The sequence below is a fragment of the Myxocyprinus asiaticus genome, chromosome 46 (assembly GCF_019703515.2).
Source record: "Myxocyprinus asiaticus isolate MX2 ecotype Aquarium Trade chromosome 46, UBuf_Myxa_2, whole genome shotgun sequence".
Classification (NCBI taxonomy): domain Eukaryota; kingdom Metazoa; phylum Chordata; class Actinopteri; order Cypriniformes; family Catostomidae; genus Myxocyprinus; species Myxocyprinus asiaticus.
In genome coordinates this window covers 9,300,001-9,316,667 of record NC_059389.1, presented here as the reverse complement: position 1 = coordinate 9,316,667, position 16,667 = coordinate 9,300,001, and the positions used below count along the sequence as shown (strand labels likewise).

General features: G+C 36.5%; 1 protein-coding gene across 9 annotated transcripts in view; it reads right to left on the bottom strand.

Annotated features, from left to right (window-relative positions):
- Positions 1–810: 810 nt before the first annotated feature.
- LOC127435888 (A-kinase anchor protein 13-like) overlaps positions 811–16,667 on the bottom strand; it is a 150,001-nt gene continuing 134,144 nt past the window's right edge. For 8 of the 9 annotated variants that reach the window (XM_051689657.1, XM_051689663.1, XM_051689662.1 and 5 more), the window contains 5 exons: positions 14,034–14,078; positions 11,274–11,324; positions 10,228–10,698; positions 8,191–8,506; positions 811–3,679 (listed from right to left, as the gene is read on the bottom strand). In XM_051689657.1, the coding sequence (XP_051545617.1) occupies positions 3,621–3,679; positions 8,191–8,506; positions 10,228–10,698; positions 11,274–11,324; positions 14,034–14,078 (942 nt within the window). In that variant the 3' untranslated portion in view covers positions 811–3,620. The remainder of the gene's footprint in view (positions 3,680–8,190; positions 8,507–10,227; positions 10,699–11,273; positions 11,325–14,033; positions 14,079–16,667) is intronic. The other variant, XM_051689660.1, reaches the window with a different exon arrangement.

The following is a 16,667-nucleotide window of genomic DNA, read 5'->3' as shown; positions in this document are numbered from 1 at the left end:
AGATATGGGTCAGGAGCTTCAGTTAATGTTCACATCAACCATCAGAATGGGGAAAAAATTTGATCTCAGTGATTTGGACCATGGTTGCTGGTACCAGACGGATTGGTTTGAGTATTTCTGTAACTGCTGATCTCCTGGGATTTTCACGCACAACAGTCTCTAGAATTTAATCAGAATGATGCCAAAAACAAAAACATCCAATGAGTGGCAGATCTGTGGACGGAAATGCCTTGTTGATGAGAGAGGTCAACAGAGAATGGCCAGACTGGTTCAAACTGACAATGTCTATGGTAACTCAGATAACCGCTCTGTACAGTTGTGGTGAGAAGAATATAATCTCAGAATGCTGACTTTGATTTGATGGGAAAAAAAAGTTAATTTATATTAATGTTTTAAAACAAAATAGTTAAACTTTTTTATTAAGAGTAAATAATAAAAGATTTTTCCAAACCTTTTTTTAAAGATTGCTAGCTTATAATATGTTTATTTTTATGATAAAATATAATTTATAATTTATATACAGTATAAATTGATTAGAATTATATTAACAGCTTAAAATTGTATTTAATATTTTCTTAATTTTTTTTTCAAACTCCAAAATTAAAATAAATAAACATGTTTGTCATAATAGAGGTTTATTCAAGTTATTGTTTTGATTGAATTGGATTTATGTATTTTTAAATAACTGAATAGATCCAAAGTAAAAAAAATAAATAAATAAATAAATAAATAATAATTTGTTGTCATGTCACCATGTGAAAAAGCTTTCAACACATAACAGGAATAGCAGAAAATAACTAGGACCACATATTGTCATACAACAGTTATTTATTAAGATGTATATATATATTTTTTTTATTTACATTTGTCATATCTCCAAACCAGAGAATGCTTATAAAGCTAGTTATAAAATGCTTTAATCAAATCACAAAATGAAAATACATAATTCATACTTTTTTTTTTTTTTTTACATTACAGATATTTACAAATTTTGTGGTATTTTTGCCCCTTTTTACATAAAATTTGACAAGAAATTACTGCACCTATATGTAACCACTGGTCACTTTCCAAAGCAGATGTCTCCAAGTTTGATTTGCATTAACATGTTGACGATTCTGAATTTTCTCATGTGCATTTCTCACGGCAGCCATTATTTCAAATGAAAAAGTACACTTCCATGTAGCTTCACGTGTGCTACAGTGCTAGTAATAGTTCATCTTGAGAGTTCTCTGAAAGAGGATTTGGCAGTGAAAAGGAACCAACAAACACTGTAGGATCTGGGGGATATTTAAGGCAGGTTAAAAACAAATGTGAGCATGGGCCTCAGTTACTATTTATCCCAGTCGTTGGCCGATGACAAATGCCTCAATGGAACAAGGAATGATTAATCAACAAACACACATGGTTCTGTATAGCTTGAGTGATGAGATAGGTAGGACTAGAATAGATAAAATGATTGTTTTATTTTTGAGCCCTGGTGAACATCGCCACAGCGCCCTCTGATGGTCAAGGCCTTTTTTTTCCCTCAGTTTAGCACCAGGTTTAATTCATTACAGCATGCAGAATCCCTCAGCATCAGCAGCCATACTTCCTCTGAGGAATACGTTGACTGATAAGTCTTAAAATTCTCTAGGATGAATGAATTAAATCCAAAGAGTAGTCAAGGGGTACTGATTAATAAATGATTCATCACTCTAACGCATTAGAGAGGCGTGGTTAGGTAGAAGTTTAATTTCAAGAAAATAAAAACAGAGCAGAAAGCTTAAATTAACACTTTTATCTGCATTCTTAAAATATTTCCTTATGTTCAACAGAACTGTGAGCCTGGCCAGCAGGCGAGGGCTTTTTAAATGGCTAAGATCTAGTTAGAGGGTACAATTCAGGCTTTTAATACATACACAATGTATTCATACTTTTAGTACATTGTCCTGCTGTCAAGCAGATCAAACATGTCCGCCATGGAAAATCGGATGGAAACTGCATTTTACGATACCCCACGGCTAACACAAATCACTGTAAATCCCACCTAATAAAGTTGATTCCCTCATATTTTTCAGTTTGACATTTCAGATTCGATAAAAAAGGAAAACAAAATACTGCAGTTAAAACACCCGCTCTTTTGGTAGCTTACGTAAAAGCTAGCTTTATGTTTGGTTGAACAAATTTACAATAACATTCATATGGTACAGTAAAAGATTATCAAATAAAAACTCTCGTTTTCATCCACATACAAAGGAGGCTGTTTACCAGTTAAGTGGAGCTGATCGATTGTCTAGTCTTAAAGCCAGCCATTTTTTTCCACTTGACAATGTGCTTATAAAGTGCTAAGGATTAAAATTGCATTGCGGCTTACAAGAAAAAAAAAAGTGTGGGGTTTAGGTGAAACAAAATTATTCTCTGTGTCATCTTTTAAGTGAAATAAACATAGACCTTCTTTCATTCACTTAGGGAGGGAAACGATATTAACAAAACCAATAAATAAACAACATTACTGCAATACACTTTTACGCTTCCATTTATGTCATGCTCATTAAAATGATTTCAAATGTATCCCTTGGATTCATAAAAGGCTTGATGTTGCATCCCTTTATGATCAATTACAAAACCTTTTACCTTATAAACTGGAATAAAACCAACGCTGGCAGTGTATTTACACAGGACCTAAAGTTTATTTTCACACCATGTCCTAACCAAATGCAATGCAGTTTTCAGCATCAAGCAATTTGCGTGTACACACGGAGCGCAAAACTGCTATGCGATGTAACACAATCACAGCCAATCAGAAGATATTGGATGTTCCATTTTCAGAAAGGAGAGCGGGATTGTGGACCAATGAAATTTCACAGTGGGCGGGGATACCCAGACTGGCACAGTAGAAATAGAAATCAAGTGATCGTACAAATGACGTGTCACTTGTTGCGGCTGATTACAACAAAACCCAGACTGACATGGATGAGATAGCTTGAAACGCTTGTCGCTTTATCATGTCACATCTGGTTAGGACACAGTATAGAAGACCAAAAAGAAAGAAAACGGTTTGTCTGCTGAAAGTATAGTATTACTATTGAGGCAGGACACACAGTAACAAAACAGGTAAGAAAGAAAAAGCATGGAAAGGTGTAGAAACTTAGTCACTGCATTGCAAATTTCAATTTGACTTCACTCACTGATTATTAGTATCTTCATTAGTCAAATGTCCTTCAGTGAAATGGAAAGTGCTCAAAGGAGACTTTTACAGCTGTTCTAAAGCCAGCTCTCTCCCAGTGTGACACCACCTGCTGTTATAAATCTTTATTTTTCTTTGTGTGGAAAAAGTGCCCCAGGTGCTAATATCTGACACATATTGTTCCCCAACACTGGTGCACAGTCTTAATCTTCTTCAGAAAAGAAATTGTGATTGAAGTCACTGTGCAGACAACCGCCAAAAATCAGGTCACAGGAAACGCTCAGTTAAAACGTTCTGTCCAGGCCTGATGCCCATCAAGACCACAAGTATGTGTGGGGGGGTGGAGGGGGCACCAGGACTGCTTCTGGACTCTGGTTTACCGTCCACAACCAAGAGACCAGTGACCCCTGCACAGAGGCACTGTGGGGAAAAAGGATGATGAAGGAGGGCCATATCAGCAGAAAAAGATCTCGCCGTCCGTGGTTGCATCTGGAACCACAGTGCTCTGAGATTCTGCAGAGAAAGAGAGAGAGAGAAAACCATCTATTTATTTATTTTTATTTTTTCTAGGGCTGTCAATCAAATAAAAATTTATTAAATTCCATGATGTAACGATTAATTAATCAAATCACATATCAATAATTAGAGAAACACCCCTAAATAAAGACAATTTAGTAAAGCAATATATAAATTCAGCAAAAAAATAAACGTCCTCACTTTCAACTGCTTTTATTTTCGGCAAACTTAACATGTGCAAATATTTGAATGAACATAAGATTCAACAACTAAGACATAAACTGAACAAGTTTCACAGACATGTGACAAACAGAAATGGAATAATATGTCCCTGAACAAATGCAGTATCTGCATTAAGTACTGCAGTGCATCTCCTCCTCATGGACTGCACCAGATTTGCCAGTTCTTGCTGTGAGATGTTACCCCACTCTTCCACCAAGGCACTTGCAAATTCCCGGACATTTCTGGGGGAAATGGCCCTAGCCCTCACCCTCATTCCAACAGGTCCCAGACGTGCTCAATGGGATTAAGATCCGGGCTCTGCGCTGGCCATGGCAGAACACTGACATTCCTGTTTTGCAGGCAATCACGCACAGAATGAGCAGTATGGCTGGTGGCATTGTCATGCTGGAAGGTCAAGTCAGAATGAGCCTGCATGAAGGGTACCACATGAGGGAGGAGGATGTCTTCCCTGTAATGCACAGCGTTGAGATTGCTGTGGCACACCGCCCCAGACCATGACCGACCCTCCACCCCCAAATCGATCCCGCTCGAGTACGGGCCTCGGTGTAACACTCATTCCTTCGACGATAAACGGGAGTCCGACCATCACCCCTGGTGAGACAAAACTGCGACTCATCAGTGAAGAGCACTTTTTGCCAGTCCTGTCTGGTCCAGCGAAGGTGGGTTTGTGCCCATAGTTGACATTGTTGCTGGTGATGTCTGGTAAGGACCTGCCTTACAACAGGCCTACAAGCCCTCAGTCCAGCCTCTCCCAGCCTATTGCGAACAGTCTGAGCACTGATGGAGGGATTGTGCATTCCTGGTGTAACTCAGGCAGTTGTTGTTGCCATCCTGTACCTGTCCCGCAGGTGTGATATTCAGATGCACCGATCCTGTGCAGGTGTTGTTACACGTGGTCAGCCACTGTGAGGACTATCAGCTGTCCTTCCTGTCTCCCTGTAGCACTGTCTTAGGCGACTCACAGTACGGACATTGCAATTTATTGCCCTGGCCACATCTGCAGTCCTCATACCTCCATGCAGTATGCCTAAGGCACATTCACGCAGATGAGCAGGGACCCTGGGCATCTTTCTTTTGGAGTTTTTCCAGAGTCAGTAGAAAGGTCTCTTTAGTGTGCTAAGTTTTTATAACTGTGACCTTAATTGCCTACTATCTGTAAGCTGTTAGTGTCTTAATGACCGTTCCAAGGGTGCATGTTCATTAATTGTTTATGGTTCATTGAACAAGCATGGAAAACATTGTTTAAACCCTTTATTGTAAAGATCTGTAAAGTTATTTGGATTTTTACAAAATTATCTTTAAAATACAGTGTCCAGAAAAAGGAGAGTTTATTTTTTTGCTGAGTTTATATCCTGTATATATATGATAATGCTTATAGGGTAGCCTTCCACAAGCTTCTCACAATAAGTAGCTGGAATTTTGGCCCATTCCTCCAGAAAGAACTGGTGTAACGGAGTCAGGTTTGTAGGCCTCCTTGCTTGCATATTCTTTTTCAGTTCTGCCACATATCTTCTATCGGATTGAGGTCAGGACTTTGTGATGGCCACTCCAATACCTTGGCTTTGTTGTCCTTCAGCTATTTTGCCACAACTTTGGAGGTATGCTTGGGGTCATTGTCTATTTGGAAGACCCATTTGCGACCGAGCTTTAACTTCATGGCTGATCTCTTGAGATGTTGCTTCAATATATCCACAAAATTTTCCTTCCTCATGATTCCATCTATTTTGTGAAGTGCACCAGTCCCTCTTGCAGCAAAGCACCCCCACAACATGATGCTGCCACCCCCATGCTTCACGGTTGGGATCGTGTTCTTTGGCATGCAATCCTCAGCCTTTTTCCTCCAAACATAATGATGGTCATTATGGCCAAACAGTTAAAGTATTGTTTTATCAGACCTGAGGAAATTTTTTCCAAAAAGTAAGATCTTTGTCCCCATGTGCACTTGCAAACTGTAGTCTGGCTTTTTTATGGTGGTTTGGAGCAGTGGTTTTTCCTTGCTGAGCAGCCTTTCAGGTTATGTCGATATAGGACATGTTCTACTGTGGATATAGATACTTGTCTACCTGTTTCCTCCAGAATCTTCACAAGGTTTCTTTGCTGTTGTTCTAGGATTGATTTGCACTTTTCGCACCAAACTATGTTCATCTCTAGGAGACAGAATACGTCTCCTTCCTGAGCGGTATGATCTGCATGGTCCCATGGTGTTTATACTTGCGTACTATTGTTTGTACAGATGAACGTGGTACCTTCAGTCATTTGGAAATTGCTCCCAAGGATGGACCAGGCTTGTGAAGGTCCACAATTTTTTTTCTGAGGTCTTGGCTGATTTATTTAGATTTTGCCATGATGTCAAGCAAAGAGGCATTGAGTTTGAAGGTAGGCCTTATAATACATCCAGAGGCACACCTCCAATTCAGTTCACCTCCTATAAGAAGCTAATTGGCTAATTGTCTAAAGCATTGACATCATTTTCTGCATAAAGGCACAGTTAACTTAGTGTATGTAAACTTTTGACCCACTGAAATTGTGATATAGTCAATTAAAAGTGAAACAATCTGTCTGTAAACAATTGTTGGAAAAATTACTTGTGTCACGCACAAAGTAGATGTCCTAAACGACTTGCCAAAACAACAGTTTGCTAATATTAAATCTGTGGAGTGGTTAAAAAAATTTGTTTTAATTACTTCAACCTAAGTGTGTGTAAATTTCTGACTTCAACTGTGTGTGTGTGTATATATATATATATATATATATATATATATATATAAAAATAGAGAAAATATGGAGGACGTCAGTTTCATTCATGTATATTTCTTATATTGACAAAGACAAAGAAAGCATTCTCTCCTCTGCCATGTTGAAAGTTTACTTCTTCCAACTCAGAAATTTGGGTATCAGGTAGGTGCCATGAGAGTGTTTGATAACTTCGTCTGTCATGACTCTTAGCTGTGATTGAAAGTAATGCTGAAGCTGATAGTTTAACTATATCTCAGCTATAGTGTAGTAGTAATCAGAGCGATCATTGAGTGAGAGATCATTCTGGATGACTTCACAGAAACTCACGCACTGACTGACAACGCAGTTTGTTAATGCCAGCTAAACTCGCAAAAAAAGACAGTCTTTTATCACCACCTGTTGGCTCAAATCTTTAATGTCACAGGAATTAATGAAAATGTACACATCTGTCTGCCCTTACACGTTAGTTTGGAACACCACAAACACAAGCAGAGTGATACAAACAGTAAAGCGTCCCAGTGCTGATGGTCTGAGCTATAAGCACTCTTGGAATACCTATCGTTCAATCAGATTTAAGGACTGGAACTAACCGTTGTATAATATAAAGTAATTTTAAATATAAAAATAATAATTCAGATCATTCAAATACATTAAAAGCCAGTTCTTCACACAATTGCTAGGATAAATGGAATGAGAATTCCTTATTATGGAAATTAAATATGGTGAGGAGGCATGATTAACTGCATAAATTTTTTTATACGTTATTTTCCATTTAATCACACTAAATTAACACAATAAATCGACAGCCCCATGCGACAAAATAATATCATCAGCAGTCCGCGCTCAGATTAATTTTTCAAGACACACGAACAGTGTCTTGCCTGGTGCATGTCGTACGTGCATGCACCTTCCGCAGACTGCACTATCAAAGCAGTTGAAGTGTACATATTTTGAAGGTGTTCATGCGGGCTTGCGGTTAAAATAGTGAACTTTGAAAGGCTACAGCACTTGACCGTGCGCAAGATATATGATGGCATGATGAAAAACTAAGTATACCATAGCCTTTACCAAATTGAATCGCTATACACTTTTGAACTTTGTTTATGTACTGGCTTGATTATGGTCAATTTTTAAAATTTCGATTGAAATCTTACATGAGAAATCTTCCGTAGTGTACCTTTAAAAAAAATATCTTGAAGACATAACTTGGTAACCAGAGTTATCATGTGAAATTAAATATTCCGCAGGAAATTTTGACATGATTTTCACCACTGGGATCTGACTGGATCATGAATGCTGGGCTACAATACTACTGGTCAATATTATTTGCCCCGCCCCAACGGCCTTGATTACATCAACAAAAGTGTCATTTTAGAGGAGAAAGTTATTTTTTTCATCAGAATAAGGTTAACTGATGAATCGTGCAAAATATAATGAGGGAAATTAGTTAAGAACCTAAATTGGGTCAATTTTGATTTCATGTTGTCTTTAAATACTCTACAACAAAACTACAAGCTTTTAAACTCTACCTGCAATTTGGCTCTGCTGTCCCTTCCCCTTTTTCTTCTTCTTGTCCTTCTTCTCCTTCTTCTCCTTGGGTTTGGCCAGCTGCAGCAGACGGCTGGGGATCTGGCTCTGCGCCTCGCTGTTCTGGCTCTTCTGGCTTGAGTTGGAGGAGAAAGGATTGAGGTTCTTCCCTTTGCGTTTGGAATCCATGCGGGATAGGAAGTCTCGGGCAGACAAGGAGGAGAGCTCCAACTCTGAGGGGTCACGGTCCAATGAACTAGAGCTCTGGAACTTTGAGTCCTCGGACGTGGTGGAGGGGGACCGGTTCTTCCTCTGTTCCTGCAAGCATAAGACGATAGAGCAGAAAGAGAATTATAGAAATGGGAAAAATTTGTTGTACTGCCTTAATGCACATTTTAATACAAAAATGATTTTTCTTTTTATGGGGAGATGACCCACACTTGTTCCTGACAGGTTTTGTGAGATTCTTCAATTATTTAAAACGAAATCAAAGCCCTTTGGTATTCTTCACAGTATACCAAGATGTATTGAACTAACTCTATACAGTACTATTAAGTTTCAGATCATTTTGAGGATTCAAAAGGGAACTATACTAAGGATCAAGATCATATGTTAAAAACAAGACAGTACAATTACATAACTTAAACTGCAGGCCTTTTGTGTTCTTATAATTACAGAACAGTTATATAATTTTGAGGAGGAATGGAAAAGATGAGTAATTTTTTCAACTAAACAATATTACATTGTAAATATATCCATTTATTACTCAGTACTCTGGAAAACATGATTCTGATTGATCAGTCGCTGCATCTATCTATCTACAGTTGAAGTTAGTTTACATACACCTTAGCCAAATACATTTAAATTCAGTTTTTCACAAGTCCTGACATTTAATCATAGAAAACATTCCCTGTCTTAGGTCAGTTAGGATCACTACTTTATTTTAAGAATGTGAAATATCAGAATAATAGTAGAGATAATTATTTCAGCTTTTATTACTTTCATCACATTCCCAGTGGGTCAGAAGTTTACATACACTTTGTTAGTATTTGGTAGCATTGCCTTTAAATTGTTTAACTTGGGTCACACTTTTTGGGTAGCCTTCCACAAGCTTCTCACAATAAGTTGCTGGAATTTTGGCCCATTCCTCCAGACAGAACTGGTGAAACTGAGTCAGGTTTGTAGGCCTCCTTGCTCGCACATGCTTTTTAAGTTCTGCCCACAAATTTTCTATCGGATTGAGGTCAGGGCTTTGTGATGGCCACTCCAATACCTTGACTTTGTTGTCCTTAAGCCATTTTGCCACAACTTTAGAGGTATGCTTGGGGTCATTGTCCATTTGGAAGACCCATTTGCAACTGAGCTTTAACTTCATGGCTGATGTCTTGAGATGTTGCTTCAATATATCCACATAATTTTCCTTCCTCATGATGCCATCAATTTTGTGAAGTGCACCAGTCCCTCCTGCAGCAAAACACCCCCAAAACATGATGCTACCACCCCCATGCTTTACGGTTGAGATGGTGTTCTTCGGCTTGCAAGCCTCACCCTTTTTCCTCCAAACATAATGATGGTCATTATGGCTAAATTTTTGTTTCTGAGGTCTTGGCTGATTTCTTCTGATTTTCTCATGATGTCAAGCAAAGAAATTAAAATACATCCACAGGTGCACATCCAATTGACTCCAATTAGCCTATCAGAAGCTAATTGGCTAATTGCCTAAAGGCTTGACATCATTTTCTGGAATATTCCAAGCTGCTTAAAGGCACAGTTAACTTAGTGAATGCAAACTCACCCACTGGAATTGTGATATAGTCAATTAGAAGTGAAACAATCTGTCTGTAAACAACTGTTGGAAAAATTACTTGTGTCATGCACAAAGTAGATGTCTTAAACGACTTGCCAAAACTATAGTTTGCTAATATGAAATCTGAGAAATGGTTAAAAATTGAGTTTTAATGACTTCAACCTATGTGTATGTAAACTTCTGACTTCAACTCTATCTATCTATCGATGGATGGACAGATCTTCATCCTCACCTCTGTTAGTCTGATCTGCTCTGCATCTCTCTGCAGCTGATCTCGTTCTCTCTCCAGCTTCTTCTGGCTGTCTCTGAGGCGGGCCAGGTCCCTCTGATACTCTTCCTTCTTACTCTGGAGGTCTTGTTTCTCCTCCTCCAGCTCCCTGTGCCTCCTCTGAACATCCTCTTCTTGGGTTTGCAGCTGCGCATCCCTCTGGGTGAGCTCACGCTCCCGTGCTTCCCACTCTTTCTCTCTTCGCTTCCTCTCCTCGGCGTGGGCGGCCTGCTGCTTCTGCAGGCAGGCAACCTCCTGCCGCTGCTTCTCCAGGCTTCGCTGTTTCTCCTGCTCGATCAGCGAGCTCGGCCGTGATGAGGAGGAGGAAGAAGAGGAGGTAGAGGAGGAGATGGAGTGATGGCGAGAAGGATGTGTGCGTTCGTTTAGGGCGTGACGTTGGTCTTCAATGAAGGTGTCTTGCTGGACAACGATGGCCTGCATGGGTGCAGAAAGCAGTTTTAATTCAGATGTAAAAAGGAAGGAAGTAAAAGGACTTATACTTTAACACAAAGTGTTAAATCTAAAATTTCCAACGCTCCTTGAAAATTACTTCAGTCATTAACTATAATTAAAACAATATTGCTTTTGGAAGGCTTGAACTGAGCAAGTAAGTGGACTAAAAAAAAAAAAATAAATATATATATATATATATATATATATATATATATATATATATATATATATATAAATAAAATAAAAACACACACACACACACACACACACACACACACATACAAAAAAAAACACACACAAAGGGAATATGCCCATCTGGTGGCAACAGAGTACCTTTCCCAGTCAGAGCCAACTATCACCAATGAATGGTCACAATCAACAATGGCACAACTCTTAATACATCATAATGCACTCTCCTTGATTACAAACCCACAGAATAAACCTCTGCATTTAAAAAATCTCATTTCTATTCATGCACCTTTTGTCATGCTAAGGATGAGCTCCGCTGGTCTCATCAAAGCAAAGAGTGAGAAATAAACGTGAAGCGAGTGACTCACCTGTAATGTGTTGAGTAAGTCATGTAGATGAGCGACACTCTGAAGAACCTGCTGTTAGAGAGGATAAAAGGATTGAGAAAACCAAAGCAGTTATATAATTATACACTGAGAGGGGTATTAATATGTGTGTACAGATTATACAGTAATGTGTGTCTCTTCACCCAACATACTAGTGTTTATTTTTTTGCCACAGAATTTTTTGTTGTAATATATATTGTATAAATAATATTTTCTATATTTTTATTTTTTATTATATACACTGCAATTTTTACGAAATAAAGACCTATAATGTAAATATATATATATTATAATATAATGCATATCATATATAATGATATATAATATCCTCCAAACAGCTGAACATTTTTCATATTTTAAACTATATATAATTTTGTATAATTTTCCTGTCCTCTGAATTATCGCTATCAATATATATATATATATATATATATATATATATATATATATATATATATATATATATATATATTAGTGGCCAAAAGTTTGGAATAATGTACAGATTTCGGAAGGAAATTGGTATTTTAAGTCACCAAAGTGGCATTCAACTGATCACAAAGTAAAGTCAGGACATTACTGATATAAAAAACAGCACCATCACCATTTGAAAAAAAGTCATTTTTAATCAAATCTAGACAGGCCCCATTTCCAGCAGCCATCACTCCAACACCTTATCCTTGAGTAATCATGCTAAATTGCTAATTTGGTACTAAAAAAATCTCTTGCCATTATATCAAACACTGCTGAAAGCTATTTTGTTCGTTAAATGAAGCTTAACACTGTCTTTGTGTTTGTTTTTGAGTTGCCACAGTATGCAATAGACTGGCATGTCTTAAGGTCAATATTAGAAAAAGAAACAGCTTTCTCTAGAAACTCATCAGTCAATCATTGTTTTGAGGAATGAAGGCTATACAATGCTTGAAATTGCCAAAAAACTAAAAATTTCATACAAAGGTGTACACTACAGTCTTCAAAGACAAAGGACGACTGGTTCTAACAAGGACAGAAAGAGATGTAGAAGGCCAGACAACTGTACAACTAAACAAGAGGATAAGTACATCAGAGTCTCTAGTTTGAGAAATAGACGCCTCACATGTCCTCAGCTGACAGCTTCATTGAATTCTACCCGCTCAACACCAGTTTCATGTACAACAGTAAAGAGAAGACTCAGGGGTGCAGGCCTTATGGGAAGAATTGCAAAGAAAAAGCCACTTTTGAAACAGAAAAACAAAAAGAAAATGTTAGAGTGGGCAAAGAAACACAAACATTGGACAACATATAGATCTTAACCCCATTGAGCTTTTGTGGGATCAGCTAGACTGTAAGGTGCGTAAGAGGTGCCCAGCAAGACAGCCACATCTATGGCAAGTGCTACAGGAAGCGTGGGGTGAAATGTGAGATGAGTATCTGGACAAACTGACAGATAGAATGCCAAGGATCTGAAAAGCTGTCATTGCTGCAGCTGGAAGATTTTTTGATGAGAACTCTTTGAAGTAGTTTAAGAATTTCTGACAATTTTTTTTCAAATTGTAATAGTAATTTTTCATGTTATTAATGTCCTGACTATACATTGTGATCAGTTGAATGCCATGTTGGTGAATAAAAGTACCAATTTCTTTCAATAAGAGCAAAATCTGTACATTATTCCAAACTTTTGGCCACCAGTATATGTTGATATAGATTACGAAGACAAACTTTTTTTTTTTAACATTTGGAATCAAATTCGTCAATGTATCGTGCACAATAAATGCATTAAGAAAGTAAATTAACATCACTGAATCAATGGCTATTATTCACTCTTATTACAAGTGCTGTTCTAAGACTCATTTCCAGTAATACCTTATTCATGTTTAATCATCAGTGCATAACCACATACTAAAGCCATTAGTGCAGTGCATCAGAATATACTCACGCTATAGCATTCATTAACTAAAGTGAACTGTAGGTTTACACACACAGAACATAACCATAGTGACAACAGTGAGGACCCATTAAACTTGTTCCCTTCCCTACAGAAGCAATGCGACCCATCATCTAAACTGCGCCTCTTATTTCCGGCAGGTGCCCGCAGTGCCTTCTCAAAGAGCATGTGTGTGTGTGTACACTACTGTTCAAAAGTTTAGGGTCACTTTCTCAATATTTATTTTTTTTAATTTTTTTTTCACATTTTAGAATAATAGTAAAGTCATCACAACTATGGAATAATAGAAATGGAAATATGGGAATTATGTTGTGACTAAAAAAAAACTGTTATATTTTAGCATCTTCAAAGTGGCCACACTTTGCCTAGATTTTGCAGAAATGTACTCTTGGCATTTTCTCAACCAACTGGTGAATAAAAGTAACAATTTCTTTCCATAAGAGCAAAATCTGTACATTATTCCCAACTTTTGGTGTGTATATATATATATAAATAATGAATAAACTTTATTTTAAAGATTATTATCCATACATGTTTTATGAAACTTAATGGTTATTATATTTCATACGTTTGTATATTTCAGCCCATAGCGTTAATTCAGAAAGGACAAGAAATGACTGGGAGAGGAGGGGGGTAATGGAATCAGGGAAACATAATTCAGACTCAAACCTGTGGTGTCCACATGTGTCTCAGCACATGTGGTAATCACTAAGCCACAGTTTGTGAATACAATTTGATTATAAAGACCTAGCTAGGGTCCCTTGTCCAAGCTAGCTGAAACTATTTTACCTTTTTCCATGATCAAACACATAAACACCTACCTCGTTGTTCCTCTTGAGTAGGAGCAGGGGGTTGGTGTTGCTTGTCTGCGGAGAGAGAGACAGTAACAGGGTCAATGCACTGGGTAAGAGGGTACATAAATCAATAATTAGTAACCCACATGCTCTCTGAGAGGGCACTGCGGGCACCTGCTGGAAATAAGAGGTGCAGTTTAGATGATGGGTCGCATTGCTGCTGTAGGGAAGGGAACAAGTTTAATGGGTCCTCACTGTTGTGTCACTATGGTTATGTTCTGTGTGTGTAAACCTACAGTTCACTTTAGTTAATGAATGCTATAGCGTGAGTATATTCTGATGCACTGCACTAATGGCTTTAGTATATGGTGATGCACTAATTATTAAACATGAATAAGGTATTACTGGAAATGAGTCTTAGAACAGCACTTGTAATAAGAGTGAATAATAGCCATTGATTCAATGATGTTAATTTACTCTCTTAATGCATTTTCCAGGTCTTATTGTGCACGATACATTGAAAAAAGTTTGTCTTCGTAATCAATATCAACATATACTGGCGGCCAAAAGTTTGGAATAATGTACAGATTTTGCTCTTATGGAAAGAAATTGGTACTTTTATTCACCAAAGTGGCATTCCTTCCGAAAAAGCAAAATCTGTACATTATTCCAAACTTTTGGCCACCAGTATATGTATGTACGTAATGTATGCATGTATATGTATGTAACGCCCACATTTTGGGATCAATTCTGGATGTCCCCCCTTATATTTTTCTTTGTTGAATATTCTATTTCACTTTTTTTTTTCTTCTTTTTTTTTTTTGAGAAATCTGTTTATACCCAAAGTATTAAATATTTTATAAATATACAGTATAATAATCAAATAAAAATGATTTTCAAGTCATGCAAGGTATTATAAATATATGTATATAAATATTTTGCCTTGAATCGAGTAAATCAAAATTTAAGTCCATCAGCATAATTTATAAATCATATTTATATATATTTTATATCACTTTAATATATAAATAGTAGTAATAAAAATTTAAGTCATAATATGTATTAATATTACTATTACAGATAAATGTATATATAAACATGTTTTATTTCAAATTTTAATAGAACTATAAATTTGATATTTTATCAAATTAACATACAGTATATTAATAATATGACAAATATTTCAAGTCATAAAACGTAAATATTTAGCCTTAAATTCAAGCGTAAATCAACTGTTTTTAAAGATCACTTGCAATAATTTATATTAAAATTATATATTTATATAATATAATTAGTGTTGTCAGTCTATTAAATTCTGATTTTTAATCGTGATTTATCACGTAATTTTTTGTAGTTAATCGCAATATATTGCAGATTTGGAAAATGCTGAAATTTGACGCATCATATACTTATTTTGCCGTCAAAATGCATTTATTTCCATCTTAAGAAACAAAACAAAAAATGTAACAATATAATGCTTATTTAACATTTTCCAAAAAAAAACCTTCCAGAGTAAAGATAGAAATGCACTAAAATAGCAATTCAAGTAACATTAAACGTTTACCAAAGTCTAACTGGGAGTTTGACAAACTAAAAGATCTAGTCTACCCATAAATTGCATATTCATTTCAATGGACTTTAAATCTCTTAACAATCTCATCCTCCACAATATTAATCTGCCAGTAGACTGTGGCTAACTATCCTATCAGCGATCATGAAGCCGCGTTCATGATTCACATCAGGGCATCATATTAACATTACCATAGATGTGTACATTTAAATATTCTTCTGAACTGAATTTGTGAGTAAACCAACTTTAAAGGAATATTCAATACAAGTTAAACTCAATCGACAGCATTTGTGGTATAATGTTGATTACCACAAAAAGTTATTTTGACCTGTCCCTCCTTTTCTTTAAAAAAAAAGCAAAAATCAAGTGAGATTACACTGTAAAAAATACAGTGAGATACTTACAATGGAAGTGAATGGAGTGTTTAAAGGCAGAAATGTGAAGCTTATAATTTTATAAAAGCAATTACATTCATTATTCTGTTCATTATTCTGTTAAAACTTGTGTATTGCTTGAGTTGTTTAAATTGTAGTTTTTACAGTCATTTTAGTGTTTGCTGACATTTCGTAGTCATGGCAACGAAGTTGTAAAACTATAATTAGAAAGCGATTTTATCACACGAAAATCATGTTAACATGCATATTGTTTATGTCTTATGGCTATATATTTAAAATAGTAAGTATTTTAACATTTACAGATTGGCACCCATTCACTTCCATTGTAAGAGATGATTTTGAAAAACCTAGATTTTTTGTTTTTGTTTTTAAGAAAAGGAGGGGCAAGTCAAAATGATTTTTTTATGGTAATTTATATTATGCCACAAATGCTGCTGAAAGAACTTGTATTGAACCCGGAATATTCCTTTAAGTTAATCTTCTTAACTTGTTTTTACTTCAAACTCTTAAATGTCTTTAATATCAGAATGATCCCATTCTGAATAAAAATCATTGCAGCTATTTCCTTCATGAGCTGTCTAAAACACGTGCGCACACACGCATCCTTGAGGACTCTCCATAGACATAATGATTTTTATACTGTACAAACTATAGATTCTACCCCTAACCCTACCCCTAACCCTCACAAAAAACTTT